This window comes from Clupea harengus, chromosome 25 (assembly GCF_900700415.2).
Source record: "Clupea harengus chromosome 25, Ch_v2.0.2, whole genome shotgun sequence".
Lineage (NCBI taxonomy): Eukaryota > Metazoa > Chordata > Actinopteri > Clupeiformes > Clupeidae > Clupea > Clupea harengus.
In genome coordinates, this window is record NC_045176.1 from 13,397,672 (window position 1) to 13,417,198 (window position 19,527).

Sequence of the window (19,527 nt, forward strand, 5' to 3'; positions counted from 1 at the left end):
GTATATAGGCTTAACACAGAGATTCATATGCATTAATATTACTACATGTCCCCGTAACACAATGGAATAATGTAATTTAGATAACACAACAGCACTGTTCCATGAAAGTGTACAGCTTTAACGAATACAAAAGGCCTGAGAAAGGAAAGATCATACTTAAACACACCCAGGACAGCCTCAGAGACAGCAGTGCAGTCTCTAAATGGTTTAGTCATCAGGAGCAGTGAGGTGCATTTTAATTAAGTGTCATGGAAAAAGCTCTGGCATTTCATCATCGAAGAGACAGCATAAACACTACAGTGTGTTTTGAATAACTTTTGCAATCTGATACCGACTTTCTATTTCTTTCATTTGTCGTTGTTTATTTATTCATTCATTCATTCACCGGCCCGCCTGCTAAAAAAAAAAAAAACACAAAAGAAAATAGCCTCTTGGGCCTGGGCTGCAACAACTTTATTAGTCTTAATTTATGACACTTTCCCTTTTCAACGGCTGCTCAATATCTGTCTCCTCTTTTTATCATGGAGAACATCTTGCCAGCTTATCGATCCATATCACTCTCTGCAGACAGGTCCAGGCCTGCCGACTTAAAGCTTAATGTGTAATTTGACCCGGCCTGTGATCTTTCATTTCTTCTGTTAGTGGTTACATGCTTAAAAACAGGCCACTCCCAATCACAGTAAATCATCTCATGAGGTTGTGGTGAACAGTCTTTAACTACATATTATATTATCCACCACATGCACCACTCTATAACAGCTGTGTTGTTTAAACAAAGGATGTTAATTCTACCTACATTTCGATAAAGTACTTTGCACTCAATGAGAATTCAATGATGAAGACATCAACATTTTGAACATTGAGGTCAGTGGTTGGTGATAATGCCTCTGTTGTGTACAGCACTTTATACCTTTTTAAACTTGTGTAGGTAAGTTAAAGTGTGTCGGTAAGTTTATGAGTATTACATTTATTTGAAAGGCTACAGAGTTAGGCCAATTGTCCTAGGTTGTATCATATGTAATGTAAGGGCCGTTTCGTACATTACTCAACCTACATAGCTCTGAGCACAAGGCTCACACAAGTAGGCCTACTTTTAGTACATAGAGAATCACTGCCCTGACCCAACAGGGAGTAGCAGAGTCAAACCCTTCTTTTGGTAGACCTTATAGCTTGCATACTCTCCGACAGGGAGGAGTAGTAGTGTGAAACCATTCTTGTGTAGCTTGAAATGTTCACATCCATGTAGTTTTTAAAGAGTAAGAAAATCACAGTCTCTGATTCTGTGGCAAAATCACACTTGCATTTCCTTGTGGAAATGCATCTCTGGTCGGAAACTGCTCTCTCCAACTTGACTGTTTCTCCTGTGCGTTTTTGATGTCGCAGTGTTCAGCGCTTTTGTGCAAAGATTGAGCAAACAGCTGTCAGGCGCTTGTCTTCGAGGTTACAGGGATTTATTCATTCAGAAATCTAAAGACATGTTCTCCCTCGGGATGAATGACTCTGCAGAAGTTCACACAAGCGTGCAGGCTTTTAATTGGATTGAAGTTAATGCTTTGTATTCCAGCAGCACCCTCATCTTTGTCAGTGAGTTTGGTCTATTCTGAGAGACCTCTCCTTTAGCCCTCAGTTTAAACTGTCAGCAGATGGTTCTGGCTGGAGTTGCCAATCTGCATCCCAAATGACCTGCTCTCTATCTTCCTCAGCTTGAATCAGAAGGCTCTGAATTCGCCATGACCCCCCCAAATGCACCACAAAGAGAAAAGCCTAAAGTGTGACTTGGCCCTTTCCCCCTGTCTGAGTGTGAGGGTGTTTTAGACACAGAATGTCCCCTTTGCCATCATTTAACCAGTCAGTAGCGGGTCGCCATGTTTGTTGACCAAAACAGAGCAAGCTTCCCTTCGCATGTGGGGATAGCAAGAGGTTTGTCTGAGGCAACTACACACTGTGTGTGGGAGGCATCCAGGTGATACATAGCTCCATGTGAATGATTGCCTGGACTCAAGCTGTTGTTATGTTTGCTGACCCTGTGCTGCCCTTCTGCTAATAATTTACTGGCAGACTCTTTGCAGAGAAATAAAAGCCCAGATAATGTTTTGTTTGTATCTGATAACTGCCGATGGTAGCTTAGGACACTGGCATGACTAGTCTCACTGTAGCAGAAGTCCTGAGCAAGGAAACAGTCAAGGCTCTCTCTCGCTTACTGGTAGAATCCTTTGTGTAGGTAAGGCAACAGCAGAAGGATGTGAGGGGGTGCTGTGGGGACAATTGAATATCTATTTTTTGTTTGTTTATGGTAAATGCTTTCAAGTGTGTGACACCTTTAATGGTGTACCAATGGTTTTTATTATGTATATGCGTGCAACAGTCACTGGTGTTAAATCTATAGTTATCTGTGCTTCCTAAAATAACTCGGAGCAAGTTTTCCCAAGGAACCAGTTTCAAAGTTGGGAAGTGGAAAAAGTAAGATAAAAATCTGCTTGCTCTGTGTGATTTTATCTGACCAATACTTGACAGAACAAGTTTCTCGAGTGCTCTACAGTTATGTAATTCTAAACATGGCAACTAGATATGTTGAAAAACATTTAGAAAATGTTTTGAATCCAAAGTATTTCTCGTTCGAGCTCATATCCTGAAGAATGTGAGTCAGTTGCAGGGTTACACAAGGCTAAAGATGTATTGAGAAACTCACAGGCGATGTATGGACTTGTTAGGGAGTGGGTGCTTCAGAATTTACGTCTTTCTCATGAGGGTGCGAGAGACAACTTTAAATGTGGATGGTAAAAAGGGGAAGCACATGGAATACGATCAGGACCCTGTTACTGCCTTTGTTTATGGCTGGTGCATTCTAAGAAGAGAGCACTTGGCAGCCAAGGGGGAAATTCCCCAAGATTTGAAGGGGCAGGTTTTCACAACCAGCAGTGAGGTAAAACACAAGAGGTTACTTTACGAGAAAAATGATGAAAAAATGACTAAATGGGGTCGAAACTGACATGACTAACATGTGAGATAAACTTATCAATACAAACTACTGTAACAGTCCCAGTGTAACAATAATGAGTCATAGGGTTTTTAGTTCCTCGATTAATAGGCTACATTTATATAAACAATGAACATGAAACACCAACAATTGTTTTATATATATGAATAGATTAACTCCTATAAAATGAATATGTAAATATATGAATCCTTCTCTTTTTGTAAGGCACCTCTGCCATGAGCTCCCAGACTCTGCCTCTCTCTCAGGAGACTCTAGCCCAGTTCAACCATGACCAGGCGGCCGACGGCCCGCAGCGCCTTCGCAGGGCGTCCGTCTCCACCCGCCGCTGCTCGCGAGACAACTCCAAAAACCACCTTCCCTCCAGACCTCCACCCCCGCTCCTCAGGAGGCTGTCAGATGCCTCCCACCTCAGTCGTGCTACGAGCTACCCAGCCTCTCCCTTCCCGCGCAGAGACTCAGTCTTTTTTAGCAAGCGCTTCTCTGTCGGGGCCTGGACGCACGGCGGACGGGTTAGTTTCTCAGGACTGCTGCTCCCTCAGCCGGCACACGAGGTCAGTCTGGAGAACAGCTACAGAATGGGACCTGACCCAGGGAACACATTCAGCACAAGCCGGACACAACAGATCCTTCAGGCCACGTTGGATAGTTATTTAGACGGAGCGCGCTACAACTCAAACACATGTAGCCAGCTCAGTCTAATTCTAGCCGATCTGGTGCGAGGTAAAATCAAAGACACCTGCCCCCCACGCTACAAGCTTGTCTGCCAGGTAGTAATTGGCCAGAACAGTAATCAGAGCCTCGCTGTAGCCAGTCGTGGCTTGTTAGACTCCTCGAGAGATGACTTTGCCGCAGCCACCTTCCAGAACAACTCTCTCTTCACTGTGGCGGTGGTGTATGGAAGTTACTACGAGTGAAGAGGGAGAAATCAATCCAGGTCACTACGCTAAAAAGGGAGTTGGACAAGATGAACATTGAGAGTCCTCAGAACCAGCAAACCATCTTTGTCAAAGAGGAAAACATTCAGTCCCTTTCAAATTTGAGCTTGAGCTTTTCACGCCATCACCCTCTCTCCATCGGACTGTAGTGGCCCTGTTGAAATGGAGCTCAGCTTGACGGCAAAGCCTCTCAGGCCGATATCTTATCCAGCCCACCCACCCACCACCCCCCACCCTGCCTAGGGGCTTCTCAAGAAAATCAGTCAGCAAAGTGAAGTCATTTTTAAATACTGTACTTTATTTTTCGTAATTCTCCCCAAACACATAAAAGGTGAACATATTGAATTATCCCCCCCGTGTCAACACCATACATTTACACAAATAAATAAAAAAGTATAAATAAAAATAAATAGACATTATGTGCCACACAAAAAAAATAAAGATTTGTTTTTTTCTGAAAGGGCAATGGCTTTCACAATATTGGGATTCTGAACACAATACTTGTTAGTTCTATAACATTTACAGCACACTCAGGCTCACAGTTTTGCAGAGTACTACGAAGGGTGGAGGACACACAGTAAACCAAACAGGAGGTACAAGATATATGTGCACCCTTCTGCAATGGTTGAGATTACTGGAGTATAATACCTTGTTAACAGCCAACAGCTTATGTCAGGTAATGTAGTGCTTGTTCATTCGCTTGCAAAATCAACTCCGAAGCAAGAAAAAAAAAAAAAAGAAAGCCTCCTCTGCATATTTCCCAATCTGTTTTTTTTTTTGTCTTCGATTTAGAAGGGTGATTATTGCACAACCAGGAATCCCTCCAAAAGGCACTTATTTCAGCTCTTCCCAAAAGTTGAATTGGACATTCAGTCATCTGCAGACCATGGTCAATCAACTTCTCAGTTTTTTTAAAAAAATGATCCTTAAATGACTAAGTTTGGCACCTACAGCGCTCCTTTTACCGGTGTACCATTAACGTGGTCAAATCCTAAGATCTTCCAAAAGAAAAAAAGTGAAAAAAAGAAAGGAGATAAAAACCAAGGCCTTCTGCATAGCATTGGCAATGTGGTTTTGGGCCAGTGATTCTAGCCCTGTGAAGTGTGCTCCCATGTCAGTATCACCATTTCAACACCAGTCCAGCTGAGGGGAACACAGGATACTTTTGCACCCCCCCCCCACCCCCACCCCCACCCCCCTCCACTGTGTGCACCGTGAGTCAAGCCAGTAGTGTGAGATACTGCATGTATAAGATCAATTATATAAAAAAAAAAAAAAAAAAAAAAGATATATATATCTAATGAAAAAAGTAAAACTGAACTGAAACAGTGCACCATACTCCATAGGGGCCAGACGCTGGCCAAGAGCAGGAAGAGTCTTTGCCGCAGAGAGGAAGTCTCCCCCCCCTTGAGGTTTGAGTGTTGCTCCCAGAGGAAGCCGACAGCAGCGACTTTTGTGGCATTAAAGAACCGGGAGAAGCCAGCTCTGTTTGTAGGCGAGGTGGTGGTTTAGGAGCCCGTGTGATGCTGGAGGAGCTGGACCACGTAGCGCATCCGGTGTCGGAGTTCCGTGGAGCAGCCCCGGTCAGTCAGGACACTGAGTGGGTATGTGTACGACACGCGCTCCCGGTTGATGTACGTCAGCAAGTAGGAGTCGTCGTCAGCGGACTTGCACAGGATGATCTTTGTGTGATCTGTGTAGAAATTCACCTGGAGCACAAAAAATAAAAAACAGAACAGAGTTAGTTTTCAATTTTCACTGTTAAACTCATTTAGCATTAGCCATATTTTCAGACACGCATATGATTTAGCAGACCAAGTCATTCTCAACATGGTCTGTCGGTCAGAGGTAAGTGTGAAAAACACGCAGACATTAATAGATTAATAGACTGTGACACTGCAAAGTCTTTGCTGGGGTGGGGTGGGGGTGGTGGTGTTGTTGCCGGAAGGTGCCTGATGTAAAGGAGCAGCTGTGAAAGCTTACCTGCAGGGTGCCATTGTTGAAGAGCATGACTAATGCGTGATCCGTCTTCACCCACTGCAGCAGGAGAGGGGAGGCAGAGGGTGGGGGCAGGTCTTCATACTGAAGGTCTCCACCCTGGAGAGAGAGAGAGAGAGAGAGACGAATGTTTCAATTCTCCTCAAAAAGGAAAAACCAGAAAGAAGCAGAACAAAGGACAGTACCAAGCAGCTTTCTAAATAACAGACAATTTCTTAAAAATACCACATTTTCCCTCAGATTAACAATCCTTTCTCTTCAGGAGTAAATCTTTACAAACCTCCATCAAGTTCTGCTCCATGTAGTTGGCCATCAGCTCCACAATCTGCTTCTGACTCTGCAGCTGCTCTGGAAGTGTGTCAGCTTGGAACATGAAGTGCTTATTGTTGGCTAAACAGTAGTGGACAGTCCTGAGAGAGAGAGAGACGGAGGGGGGGGGGGGGGGAAGGAGAAACATTGAGATTTAGGGGGTTGAAACAATGTGTTTAAAAAGGGGGGGGGGGGGGGGGGGATTGAGTGCCAAAGATAGTGACGGATGTATGTTGGTGTTCATGATAATTATGATGTGGTAAAACCAGTCATGGGCAACTTGAGGTTGATTGACCCATTTCAGAAGGATGTAGTGAGTCAACTTAAGAGGAGAAACTTAAGGGCATACTGGAATTAGGTCAGTAATTCAAAAGCCCACATATGCAAACGTCCACTAACGCACATATTTAAAATATCAAACCTATTTCACCTATTAGATATGAAGCCTAAAGGGCATGGGGAGAGACTTTGGCAGAGATACTGACCTTCGCTGATCACACAAACTCAGATGAGTTCCCTCGTTGAACAGCACACCGATGTTCTGATTGGAGAGCTGGTAACCAAAGCCATATTTGTTGGAGTAGTCTACCCATTTAGTCACCCAAATGAAGGGTTTGGGCTTCGAGAGGCATGGTGGGTTTCTTGAAGCTGAAACGGGGGGGAAAAATAACTACAATTAAAATCCAATGACAGTCCATTACAGTAGCCATTTCTTCATGATATAGCTCAGCTCTAAGCTCCATGTCAATCAGTAAGATTCAATTCTCTTGCCCAGCCAAAATTGCTGAGTTATTTCCAACAGGCATACACACCTGCAGGCATGGAGGACAAGCAGTCGTTGAGAACCTTCACAGCGGACTCAATGACAGCAGCAGGAGTGAGGGCGTCTTCACAAGCTACGGGACAAAGAGAACAACGCATTCATTGAACCAAACTCACACATACTTAAAAGAATCCAAACAATGCATGCCAGTCAAATAAGTATGCGGTCGCAGTTTTGCCACCACACCATCATGATGAGGCATTGTGGGCTTTGGTTCAACATAGTGTATGCAACGCCAGTACAACCGCAGCACAATACAGAACAGAGCTATTCATTATGAAACGCAAGTTGTTTTTGAAAATGCTGATCCTTCTCTGCAGTTCACCCAACACTTAAATGGGCCAAGACCCGTCTTAAAGAAGCAGAGGTCACAATAATAATAAGAATTCTCCTTCTCACAGCTGAGAGACTATGCCTATATATAAGCCCTAACCATATTTATATAAAAAAAAAAAAAAAGCACATGTGAATTCAAATGCACCTGCAGCTTGAAGGAGTAAAATGTTGGCTTACGGTCATTGCTGCTGGCCCCAGTGCCCTTGAGGGATTGAGATGTGGACTTCCTGGACTCTTCTTCGGCCTGTGTGTCCGTGGGACCGGAGCTGGCCAGAGGAGCCATGGGAGGCGTGGCCTGAGTGAAGGGCAGGAAGAAGGGGGACAAATCAAGGAAAAGGTAGGACACGACTAGGGCCTTTAGAACACGACTCAGGCCTTTAGAACACGACTCAGGCCTTTAGAACACGACTCAGGCCTTTAGAACACGACTCAGGCCTTTAGAACATTTCCCTTCATCTGAAAAATGATTGGGGGAGGGTGAGGGAAACAAAACATCCCTTGTATTGGTTATTCACTTAAGTCCTAAACGTCACCAAACTTCAGGTCTATGCTCAAGGCGAGTTAACCATTTGACCCCAGCAAGCTCTAATACAACTCGTATGTCAGTGCAAAGAAACGCGTTTCCTGTTTTGTCTGCCTGACTGTGCAGTGAACCGGAGAGCTTGTGTTTTGTGTGGGCTGAGGCATTAGTAGTGCTGTCCCCATAGATAACTTGGCTAAAAATTGGGATTTGCTCAGCGCAACGCTATTCTGAGTCTTTCAGCACAATTGCTGCCCTCACAGATACTCCATTATTCATCCCAAGCACTCCCAGAGACATCCCAGCTGATCATGCAATTGCTTTAATGGCAAAGTGCATTCAAACTAAAGTGACACTGAAAGAGTTTTAAATGTGACCTGTCTAAATGTGACAAAAGCGGTGTAAATAATTATATTTAGGGCAAATGTTAGCCACCTTCTAAGCCATCACCTTGTCTAGAGATGAGTGCCCAATTGAATGGGTTTTGAAAGCCAAATTTGGATTATTTCTTATGAACACTTAATACACATTGATTGCTTACACTCTCCTCAGCCAATAAGCAATGTACAGAATCGGCACATTAAACGGACTGGAGATATGGGGGGGGGGGGGGGGGGGGGGGGGGGGGGGGGGGGGGGGGGTGTACCTCGTTTGGTCCGACAGTCTTGCAGCTCATCTGTCGGCTGATGGAGCATTTGACTATGCCCGAGACCAACTTTGAGATGTCATCTTTCTCCTCGGCAGGGGTCTTTTCAACTGCAGATTAACACAGCGACAATCAGACACAGGAACAGCACAGTGGAAGGGGCCACATAAACAGGGTTCCACTATGAACGAAGGACACCTGAACAACAATAACAACAACAACAACAACGGCGGCAGCAGCAGCACTAACCTTTGGATTTCTTTTTGCCAAAGAGGCTCTTGGCCATCTTGGCGAAGAACTTCTTGGCAGGGCTGGGTGGGTTGAGCTCCGGCACCATGACGCAGCTACTAGGAGGCAGTTTATCGGGGGTGTAGCCCTGGATGAGAAAGAGAGCGAAAGATACAGAGTCAGGAGAGAACGTCAACACCACGGAAGATGAAGGTCACATGCATTCAGGAACACTGCACTACTGAACAATGTCACAGTGCTTTGAAAAAACAGGGGCCAAAGTAGTCACAGATGAACCAAATAAATGGACTTAAACAGTCACCTTGGTGAAATACTCATGGGTCAGAATCTGGTCCAGCGTAAGGCGGTCAGCGGGGTTCTTCTGTAGGATGGCGGAGATCAGCTTCTGAGCCGAAGGCGAGAGAGTCGGAGGGAGCGTATACTTCACCTCCTTTATGCACTTGTACGTCTCTTTCAAGTCCAGAGTTTCAAACGGCGGATTCCCACACAACAATGTATATCTGATCAAGAAAAATAAATGATTTCACTGCAGTGTGGCATAAATTGCCTAGAAATACCATGGTCTGTTCATCCATCCCCAAGTTCCATATACATAAACAGCCTTACACAATCATCAATAATCTACAGACAGTGGACAGTATGAAATAATAGCATGGCTAACTTACATGACACAGCCCAGAGACCAAACATCTGATTCAGTTCCATGTCCCTGTCTATTCAGGACCTCTGGAGCAAGATAATTGGGTGTTCCACAGATAGTCCTGAAAACATTCAAAATAATAATAATTAAAAAAAAAAATGGTTAGCATACTGGCAGGTTATAAGTAACCATAAAATGTACCACCACCACCACCACTACTACTACTACTACTACTACTACTTCTACTACTCACTTCTTCCTCTGCTCAACCGTCTCCAGCTTTGCTGCCAGTCCAAAGTCTCCCAGTCTTAATTCCATGCCCTCACTTACAAAGAAATTACCTACAAGAACAGTTGAGGTGCGTTAACTCCACATTATTGCATCAAATGCACACACACACAAACACACACGGCTACCAAGGGCATGGTGTACTTACCTAGTTTGAGATCTCTGTGAAGGATGCCTTTGTTGTGCAGATATTTAAGTCCAGATATGATCTGCTTCAGGTAATAGCGTACCTCTGGGTCAGTCAGCGTGTGCCTTGCCTTCCATATGTGAGCCAGGGACTGCAGAGGGAAGTAGAGAAATCCATGAGTGTTCGGCTGTATTTTTACCTGTCAGGTTGAATGCAGCACATTGCTGTAAAGCCAGCCACATACCTTTCTACTGCATAGTTCCAGGAAGATGTAAATGTTTTCTCCATCTTCAAAGTGATGAGAGAATTTCACGACGTGCTTGTGTTGTAAGGTTTTGTGGAGTTCAATTTCATTTATTATCTGGTAGGGTAGAGGAATGCCTTTGTTACAATGCCAATCATTTAAAAATACATTGTTTTCAACATAGCAATGGCAGTGCCACAGGTAGGCCACTTGCGTTACCTTTTCTCTCTGATGGGGTTTGGACACTCTGCTTTGTGGTATAACCTTCACAGCATACATTTTTTCCGAGGCCACGTCTGTCATTTCGTAGCATCGTGCAAAACCACCCTTCAAAAACAAAAGAGTCGATGTGTCAAACACTAACTTGACAAATCTATATTACAACGTTAGTGAGTTTTGCCTGTAATCCTGGGGACCAATCTCATTTCACATATGACGTATTCTTTTTTTGCATAAAACAGCTGCCCTTCCACATGGGCTAAAGCAACAGCAGTCTCATAATGTGACACACTCATTAGGCTGAATTTAGATTGACCGGTTTCTGTAAAATATTACACTATGCGTTCATCTTGCTTTTAATCCAAAGCGAACAAAACAAATGCTGCATGTCTGCATTGGTCGTAATTGCAGACAGGACTTGATTTAAAAAGGCGAATACGCAGCGTCACCAGAGAGACACCATTATGAAATACATGTTTACACCTCAAATGTAATCTAATCCATTTGCTTTTGACTGGCATCAAATCAACAATGTAGTCTTAAGACCGATCACATTTTCCTTTTTCACTAATTAGCTTGAACACAGAATGTCATATGACCAAATGTAGTCCATATGAAACAGGACGGAGGTGGTATGCGAAGTCAAATTCCAAGAAACACTCGGGGATTAGGAAATCAATGGGAGAGGCATTGTCAAACTTAGGCTAGTCATATCCTCCACGAGGTCATTAGCGGACACCTGGTAGCAAATTCTTCGTGGCGCACACCTCCATTCAAAGCTATGATCAACTAGACGATGCCGAGATCATCCCTCCATATTACTGAATTACGAACCTAACGTTAAACAACAACAAAATGATATGACATGAAACACTTAGGTAATGAGAATTCAAATGAAGCCAGGTAAGTGATATGCTACCTTTCCCAAAATCTTTCCTTTGTAATAGCATCTCTTCCCTTCCACATCAACCACCACCTCTGGCTTCGTTGGCTCAGATTTACTCCGGTTTGGTTTGGGTGGTGGTTGAATAGTTTGCGTCCGATCAGATGCTTTGAATAAATCCGGATTCATCATTTGACACGAAAGACGCTGTGTCGTAGTAAAACGAGCAGAATCCATTCACAGTCCCAAGTGTCTACTGCCCAAACAAAAACTCGAATAGTCCGTGTATCCCTTCTTGACAGATTGCTCAGCGCTAGGTAACTCAGACATGCCCAGACAGGGAATTCCTCAAGTATATAAACTGTTCGTGACGTCAGGTTTGTAGGCGGATAACAGGGTGGTGCTTAAATCAGAGGAGCCAACGAGGTTTGCTGGAAGTGCTTTCAATCAAACACAAAAATCAAAGACAGCATGTGATGTGCATGTGGAAAACTGAATGAAATGAAAAGATCATCCAATCACAATATATTCCTTATCTAATGCCTTATCATGACTGAATTCGACGTCCTGAACAGCAAAAGTGACATTGAGGCAAAGTTGGGTATGTGTAACATAGGGATTACTTTGATTTATCATTAACATTCTTAGAATTTGTACTTATCACTGGAATATCCATTTATCAGACAACTCCCGTTGTCATAGAAAACAGTAATGGTAGTGGCTAACATTGATATAGATTTTACGATTTAAACACGGTATAAAGGGGGGAAACGTGATAGACACATCGGCAACAACAAGGTATTTTCTTTCCAGATGATTTTATTAATATAATGACGTTTCAATTTTGATATATTACAATGACAAATTTTGGTTGTCATGTAAACAATCATGCACTGATCATGGTGTAGGTTACAGCCTAAAACTCAGCTTGGTCAATTTCCCTCGATTCCGACAGAGTATGGAGCCCCCTGGTGGTTGTAAGATTTAACACACAAGACGAGATGTTAAATAATATGAGGTCGTAAAAATGGTTAAGCTAGTAATACAGCACAAGACAGCAAGTCAAATTAGGAAATCCCCAATGCAGGCACAAATTTACACACAGGATACAGATACAGACACATTTGAGACATTTTATTCATCACATCAATTTCAATTAGAAACTGTGGCATGTTGTCAAATCTATGACCATAATCAACAATGAAAAACACGTGCAAACCACACTGGAGGAATATGGAGAAAAAGGGACCACACACGATCACAATATGATTTCATTAAGTTTAAGTGATTCTGAAAAGGAAAAAAAAAACAGGAATGGAACATGGAACCTGGAATCACTGATCTGACAGCATGGTCCTGAATCCAAGTGCAGGAATGAATGAATGTGTGGGGGTGGGGGGCACAATGAGAGGCAGACTCAAATGTCCATTTCATCTCCTTTGGTCTTCTTGTCCTGGGATTCAGTCCAGGCCTTGGTAATGGTGCGTTTCATTTCATCGTCCCCTTCTGTGTAGATCTTCTTCAGCATGGTCATAAGGCCGTCGCTTGGATCAGCGTTTTCGTTGGGATCAACGTTGGGTTTGCTGAGGGATACATAGTATACAATTATCTCTCTTGTTACATATTGCCATGCTAGATGTAGATGAGGATGATGAGGATGACACTTACTCTTTCTCTTTTGAGTTCTTTTCCACCTGCGTTAGACAGTCCCATTTCTTTGCTGCCGTCTTCTTGCACATGAGGAGGACCATGTCTGTTTTCACCTGGGAAAGCAAGGCACAATTAAGGGAGGCATACACTGAGGTTTTTGAATGGAAAACCCTTCCCATTGCTCAAATATTACAGCTCCCCTAATAAGTGTACTAGTAAGACTTGGGCAGCATGTCCTTCGGTTAGAGTTGACCGTTATGTATTCTTACACCGTCACATGACAAATCATGCGATGATGGGTAAACAGAGTAAAACGGCTCAACAGTTTGCACAGTAAAGGTCTAGTCATTGTATCTACTGTGGTTACTCAAGTCTGCACCGGACTAATTTTGATAGGCCAGTTTTGATAGCCCATAGTGACAGTATTATTGCATTCACACCCAGGCTTGCTTACAGAGGCATGATCAAACTGGCAGCATCACTCATATAGCGCTTTGGGAAAAAGCAAGACAGGTCTTCTGCACAAAAAAGTTCATTCTCAGAGAGACTGCCGAAGACAAGTCAAGTGAAGGAACTGCACTGCACTGAAAGCCTTTGGGAAGCAGTTTCTGTTCATCAGCATGACCTGCTTATTCTAGCTAAGCCAGTACTCTGCTTGACAGTACACAGCACACTGAGAAAGACCTTCTGGGGTCAAGCTAGACGCTCTAAACCAGTGTTTCTCAAACTTTTTCAGACCAAGGACCACTTAGCCAAAAAAAAAAAAAACTTGCGGACCATCTAACTAAATAGTATATTCTCGGAACAACAGGCCTCCTACCCAGACCTGGTGCCAGACAATTGTTAACGCTGTTTGAATGCAGCTCCGTGGCAGGATGATGCCCAATGCGGCTGAACCATCTCGCCGTTGCACCTTCTCCTTGTCTGTGTCAGAGGCTTTCTCATTTAATTTTCTTTTCATTATCCCTGTCTTAAACCGCCAATCCATGACCTTGTTATTAGATTAGGCAACTCTTTAATAGATTAGGCTACTACTGACTGTGTTCTCTTCGTTCTGAGTTGTATGTTAGAAATGTCACAATAATTTACTTTTGGCCGTCGCGGACCATTACGGGGCACTGGCGGACCACCAGTGGTCCGCGGACCACACTTTGAGAACAACTGCTCTAAACCATCCCTACATAGTCAACACATCCCGTCACAAACATACAAACTACAGCAAAAATGAATGCAGTCTAATACAACAGCACTGCAATAAATCCCCCTTCATGATTGTTATAATGTTTTCAACTCTCTAACATGTACAGATTGTACCTGTTGCAATGAACTTGATAAAGTATGCACATTCTGTATAGATCCACAGATTATGTGATATCTTGCATTAAGAGAGAAAGAGGGAGGCAACTGCTGGATTAAACAGATTCCTCCCATCAACGAGGGTCCAATATTCTCAGTACTAGCCTGTAAGAAAAAAAGGTTTAAGTTAGATATTAAATTAAAATAACAAACCTTTCGACTGCTTTCCTGGACCTCAATAGGGCATAAAAGATTTTTGAGAATCATTTGATGGTTTTTCCCATCTAGGTCCTTAACAAGAAGATCGAAAGACCTGAAAAGATAGTACAGATGTGATGTTGAAATAAAAGCATTGTCTCATTAGCAAATATATACATATGTGCAGTGAAAAAAACCAAAACTTAAAACTACCACTGGATTCACGACACGTTCACTTAATGAAATTTTCTTGCTGTCGTGTCAAGTTCACGAATCTGAACTGTACCGATCGGCCAGCACAAGCCCTTCATTTCTATTAACACAACACAAGCCGCAGTATTTCTTTAATAAGGACATATTTTGTATAGGGTCATCTTCTGGCATGAATACGTTTTAGTGCTTGCACAGGAAACCTCTGGTATGTAAGCTTATCCATACCCATACCATACATCCCAACGACTGTCACACGTTTGTGAATTAAGGTAGGGGGACTGCCAATAGAAACTAGCCTTTTGGCTCTAATTGGGTGCATTTACATTTTAATGTTCATGAATAAACACTGTCCCTCTTGATCAAATAAATACATTGATTGATTGATTGGTTGATTAATCACATTATTATAATGACCTCCAACATTGAGTACTTGTGGACTTCCATTCAGATAGCATATTGTTAAAGGTGATGAGGTGTGGTAATGAATCCTTACTTTTCTGTGAAGGTGACCTCCACATTTTCTGCTGGAATCTTATGCACTCCCTTTAGCGTAATGTAAATTTTCACAAATTTCTCCGACTGGTCCCACCCTGTTAAAACAACGAAAGTCAAAGTAGGATTATATTACAATGTATGGGGAACAAGAGGACTAAAGAAGAGACTGGCACTCAGACTAGACATTACCGTAATTATTGATCTTTACAGTGTATCCCTTCACAGTTGTATCTGTTGAGTCTCGTTTGGACTGCTTTTCTTTTAGCTGTCGTTTTTGCGTGAGCTCCTTTTCAATCTTCTGTTGTTCCTGTTTGATCACATTCTGCACCCGCTTTCTTTCCGAACTGTCCAACAATCGTAAGACTTCCGTCAGGTCACTCTCGAGGTCTTTGATCTGTGGTGGGAAATGATTTAACATTAGTCAATAACGTTTTCGTTAATCACACGTGGTTGTGTTGTTCATCCACCTGATAAACCACGACTGACACTGAGAACAATTAAGCGCATATTGTAAAAATACAATTTAGAGTTCATTTAGAGTTAAATTGAGAACTTAAGAGCCTTATTCTGGCTGACAACATTTCATGTTAATCATATTAGCCATTCATACCATAAGATAGCACGAAACTGAAACTGAAAATCCAGTTGTGCATTTAGCTCGGTACAAAGTGGATACGTTTCCTACTATGATTCTTTCATAAGATACATACTATAAATGTCATGGAGAAATGTTCTTAGCCTTAATAACTTTTTCATTTGATATCACCTTAACCTTACGCAAATCAAATGAACAAGCTGACTAGGGTTAGCTGCTAGCTAACTTCCCCCAACGTTAACTGAACGACCAATGTTTACAGTGTTCCAAGCCTTGCCTGTGTGTCCAGGTCCATGACTGAATTCCAAATGCGTTGATTAGTACCGAAGATTTGAGTGATCACCAGAATCACAAAATAGTCTGAGGCCGCTGTTTCACTGCTAATTTACGACTAAACGTTTCACTTGCGCTTTCTTTCGCGCAACACGCCTTCTAGAAAGATTCGAGTGTAGTACTAGTTCCGTGAAACTGTGTATCAAAATAAAAGTTGTATCACCAACCTACTATAAGCGAAGAGCTAATTCCACCATCCTTACTTTTGAGCACATAGCTAAACTTTTCCATGTTCATGTTGACAATAACTGTTTAGAAATATGGAATGTGTTACCTTCATGCTACAAAATCAAAATCAACAGATTTATTTAGAAAATAATTGTCCATCAAGGTTTTTATACATACTTCTTTGTAACCTGTAATTTACAGGCTGTAAAGTGACCAAAAATAAGATCAAGAGAAATATCAGTCAAACCTAGGAAAATAGGCAGTACATGACTGAATACACTATTTTCATTGATTATGGTCTTGAAATGAGTAAAGCAGGACTGTTTCCCCAAATCTTTGATCAAGATTCGCAGGCACAGCAACTTGGCTCAGGTGAGGACGGTCAAAATAAACGTTTTCAGAAAAATGGTTAAAGGCTGATCCAATCACTTCAAATTCAATATAGGTAAATGCCCCTTACTGATGCCAAGGACATAAACAGATTATCCTGCACCATAATGACAGCATGAGATTAAAGATACAGCATACGTCTGGAGATATGAATACAACAGGTCGATTTAACTTATGCATTGCTTTATTCATCAATGTAAAGTAGAGAACAATATGAAATTCTATGTACATCTTCAATTATCACATGTGGAGATGAAGTCATGCAACTGTTCACATACGGGTCATCAAATATGAAGAGGAAATCCAGGTGGATCAGTTATTAAGAGGGCAAAATACCATTGCCTCATATAATCATCAGACATGAATGGAGAAGGAACAAGGTGATCCATGAGCCTTCAGTGTAGTCTCCCATCACCACATGGATCTCTGGATCCCTGACATCTGGTTGTGGTCCGCCAGATCACGGAACACAATGCGACTGAGTCGCCATCGCCGCTTCACCCCGCGTGGCCGTGACGTCAGCACACACCTGTTACGAATGCGCACCGGGCAGCTATCCCGAGGTAAAGCGGCAATTTCCTTATCTGCAATTTCCTGTTAGGGGAAACGGAACAGATTACTTCAGAGACGTATCAGTGGTCAGGCACAGGATAACCCACTTCACTGTTGCCCAAAATCTCCCCACCCCCCCAAGTCTGATGTTTAAATATCATATAAATTATATAAACCTGAAGTTCCTTTGGCAGAACTGTGTTCTTCCTCAGCGAGTTGATGCGAAGTCTTGTGTCTGCATATTCAAAGGCCATCTGTCTCCTCTTCACATCTCGAACCATCCGCCAGTCAACATAGTAGCCTCTGACCTGTTCCACCGCACCCCATGAGCACCTGAGGGCCTGCAGTTCAATGACAGAAGAGGTAAGCGATGGTGAGTAAACTTGGAAAGAGGCTCGACAGATTCAAAGAATTTTTCAAACTACTGATCGCTGCCTTCAAATGAAGTATGTCCAAATTACTCCTCACTCTGTTATGCTAGAGCTTACTCATGTGTAAGTAGGGAAAAAACATTAAAGATATGAGCTGCAATTCATATCAAGTAAGTTCATATAGAGGGAGATCTCCCACCACCGAATTTGAGAACAAACTCAAACTGCACCATTGTGTCGTATAAAGTAGAGCTACGAAACATAATGATCATTGATTGAAAGTGACTTGAGAATCAAGAAAGATCTGATTCACCTAAAATTGACATCACGAGTCGTCAAACTAAATTGTAGCAACTTTTCGGATTGATTTCAGATGACATGGAGCAGGGCACATGTAGAACATGAGCCACCACAAGGGTAAGGACAAGACATAACCGTCTATTCCAATTGCTTTGTCAAAAGCTGTGAAAATAAGTGCTTCCACCCAGGTTACACAGTCCGCTAACACCATGAGCAAGTAGGCTAACGTTCACTGGCTAGCTTACATTAGCTGGCCAGAGCGTCAGTAAGGCGACGTGGTTCGTGAGATCTCCATTAATATCAAATCCAACAATCATTAACATAGTAAAGAAGATTCACAGTTAGTTTACCTGGTTTGTTAAATTCAGGGATGACTGCAATAGTCCAAAGCCCGAACAGACAACCTTGTAGGCAGCCATGTTAGTTCCGTGGAGCTAGCCACAGTAAGCCACAATACATGGCTGGAATATGCCGGAGAAAAGCGTGAAAATAAAAGTCCGCCAAAACTAGGTTGCACATCTGGTTTGACAAATGTTTCAACGTTTTGCACGGCCAATGCCTGGTGTGCTGCTAACATGTCTAGATAGATACACTGCACATTGCAAGCGAGTTTTGTAATTTTAGCAGACTCATCTTGCAAATAACCATGGAATGAGATAGTAGCCTATTAGCGATAGGTAGGTAACATTTAGTTTTGTTATTATCATTATTGTCATTTCACACCAAGTGGCACATAGCTGTAAAAGTTATATATTTTTAAATAAAATGAGCCTAAAGACTGTGTTTAATATTAATAGACAGAAAAGAGTTGTGAGATTATGCAATACAAATTGTTAGCACACACACTTACAGAAATACATACAACACATACTTTCACAACAGTGGAGGCTGAAAAAGACCCAACAACAGAAGTTCATTTTTAGGCCTGGTGTGACTCTTCTGGGGCTTACCATTTCCTGGTATCTACTAAGGCAATGCAGGTGTCAATATCTATATGTTTCCTTGAAGTACTTGTAATATGGATTTCATGTCAAGGATGCACAATTTGTTGTTTTCTCAGCCACAAATTCAGCTGAACAACGCTAGTAGGTTCTTTGTATACAAAAGGCATTTCAAGTTCACCCCCATTCTTGATTTGTGTTTTCCCACCTTTACATTTATTGTACCGTTGGTAGCACACAGTTTGTTAGATGAGCATTTTGTCTTCATTCGTCCTTGTATCATTTAAAACGAATAAATACGTTTGTACTTTTATTTTGAAAACATGACTATTGGGCCATAATGACATTCTCGTTATTGTCGCTGGCTACACGCTGCTAGCCATGTTCACCCCATTCTTCTTCTGGAGTTCAAGACGAAAGAGCTGAACCTCTGTCATTCTTTAGCGCCGTCTACTGGTCTGATTTAGACACTTTGCTCTTTTAACATTGGACATGGCTTTGTGGCTTTGAGCACTCTCTTATTGAGTCAATAAACTACAGCTAAGTTCCATATTTTGTGATATGGTCTCCTCTCTTCTTTGTTGGGGCAACAGACTTTGAACAAGACACCTCTTGACATGTAAAATAATCTGAGCATTCCTTCCTAGTCACTATTTCTCTATTTTGTGGTAGGCTATAAATATTTTTTATTCATTAATATTTAATCTCCATTTTATTAGTGCATGGTCTTTCCTTCTCTCCCAGAAAAAATAAATGACACTGACTTGAACTGAGTTGCTGCAGTGCAGTGCACAGCAAGGAACCAAATGG

At 42.3% G+C, this 19,527-nt stretch overlaps 4 protein-coding genes across 5 annotated transcripts; 1 reads left to right on the plus strand and 3 right to left on the minus strand.

Moving 5' to 3' along the window:
- The first annotated feature begins 2,124 nt into the window (after positions 1-2,124).
- On the plus strand, positions 2,125-4,339 carry LOC105898672 (dynein light chain Tctex-type 5-A). Its single transcript, XM_012825721.3, has 2 exons — positions 2,125-2,221; positions 3,203-4,339. Exon 2 carries the CDS (start codon positions 3,214-3,216, stop codon positions 3,910-3,912), a length of 699 nt encoding a protein of 232 aa, XP_012681175.2. The 5' UTR covers positions 2,125-2,221; positions 3,203-3,213; the 3' UTR covers positions 3,913-4,339.
- Positions 4,340-5,162: 823 nt separating this feature from the next.
- Positions 5,163-11,483, minus strand: plk3 (polo-like kinase 3 (Drosophila)). The gene is made up of 15 exons (XM_012826393.3): positions 11,252-11,483; positions 10,333-10,440; positions 10,114-10,230; positions 9,891-10,020; positions 9,708-9,795; positions 9,480-9,575; positions 9,116-9,314; positions 8,815-8,941; positions 8,566-8,675; positions 7,577-7,694; positions 7,053-7,136; positions 6,726-6,888; positions 6,212-6,341; positions 5,917-6,030; positions 5,163-5,642 (listed from the first exon to the last, which is right to left on the minus strand). The coding sequence occupies exons 1-15, from the start codon at positions 11,450-11,452 to the stop codon at positions 5,442-5,444; spliced, it is 1,986 nt and encodes a 661-aa protein (XP_012681847.1). The 5' UTR covers positions 11,453-11,483; the 3' UTR covers positions 5,163-5,441.
- A 533-nt stretch (positions 11,484-12,016) lies between these two features.
- LOC105899341 (calcyclin binding protein) lies at positions 12,017-16,081 on the minus strand. Of its 2 annotated transcripts, none has more exons than XM_012826514.3 (6): positions 15,940-16,081; positions 15,257-15,461; positions 15,066-15,162; positions 14,375-14,474; positions 12,884-12,978; positions 12,017-12,798 (listed from the first exon to the last, which is right to left on the minus strand). In XM_012826514.3, the coding sequence occupies exons 1-6, from the start codon at positions 15,955-15,957 to the stop codon at positions 12,633-12,635; spliced, it is 681 nt and encodes a 226-aa protein (XP_012681968.1). In that variant the 5' UTR covers positions 15,958-16,081; the 3' UTR covers positions 12,017-12,632. The 2 variants fall into 2 exon arrangements, with proteins under 2 accessions (XP_012681968.1, XP_031419071.1); XM_031563211.2 differs by lacking the exon at positions 15,940-16,081 and adding an exon at positions 15,678-15,701.
- Positions 16,082-16,719: 638 nt separating this feature from the next.
- mrps14 (mitochondrial ribosomal protein S14) lies at positions 16,720-18,259 on the minus strand. The gene is made up of 3 exons (XM_012826524.3): positions 18,127-18,259; positions 17,282-17,446; positions 16,720-17,147 (listed from the first exon to the last, which is right to left on the minus strand). Exons 1-3 carry the CDS (start codon positions 18,193-18,195, stop codon positions 16,965-16,967), a joined length of 417 nt encoding a protein of 138 aa, XP_012681978.1. The 5' UTR covers positions 18,196-18,259; the 3' UTR covers positions 16,720-16,964.
- Between the last annotated feature and the right edge of the window lie 1,268 nt (positions 18,260-19,527).

Coding starts and splice junctions, on each gene's coding strand:
- LOC105898672 (XM_012825721.3), top strand. CDS start 3,214: ATGAGCTCCCAGACTCTGCCTCTCTCTCAGGAGACTCTAGCCCAGTTC.
- plk3 (XM_012826393.3), bottom strand. CDS start 11,452: ATGGATTCTGCTCGTTTTACTACGACACAGCGTCTTTCGTGTCAAATG. Junction 10,441..11,251: donor AAGGAAAGATTTTGGGAAAG/GTAGCATATCAC, acceptor TTGTTTTTGAAG/GGTGGTTTTGCACGATGCTA. Junction 10,231..10,332: donor AACCCCATCAGAGAGAAAAG/GTAACGCAAGTG, acceptor CTACCCTACCAG/ATAATAAATGAAATTGAACT.
- LOC105899341 (XM_012826514.3), bottom strand. Junction 14,475..15,065: donor GAGGTCACCTTCACAGAAAA/GTAAGGATTCAT, acceptor CTATCTTTTCAG/GTCTTTCGATCTTCTTGTTA. Junction 12,799..12,883: donor AAGAACTCAAAAGAGAAAGA/GTAAGTGTCATC, acceptor TGTATCCCTCAG/CAAACCCAACGTTGATCCCA.
- mrps14 (XM_012826524.3), bottom strand. CDS start 18,195: ATGGCTGCCTACAAGGTTGTCTGTTCGGGCTTTGGACTATTGCAGTCA. Junction 17,447..18,126: donor CCCTGAATTTAACAAACCAG/GTAAACTAACTG, acceptor ATTGAACTGCAG/GCCCTCAGGTGCTCATGGGG. Junction 17,148..17,281: donor TTCTGCCAAAGGAACTTCAG/GTTTATATAATT, acceptor TTCCCCTAACAG/GAAATTGCAGATAAGGAAAT.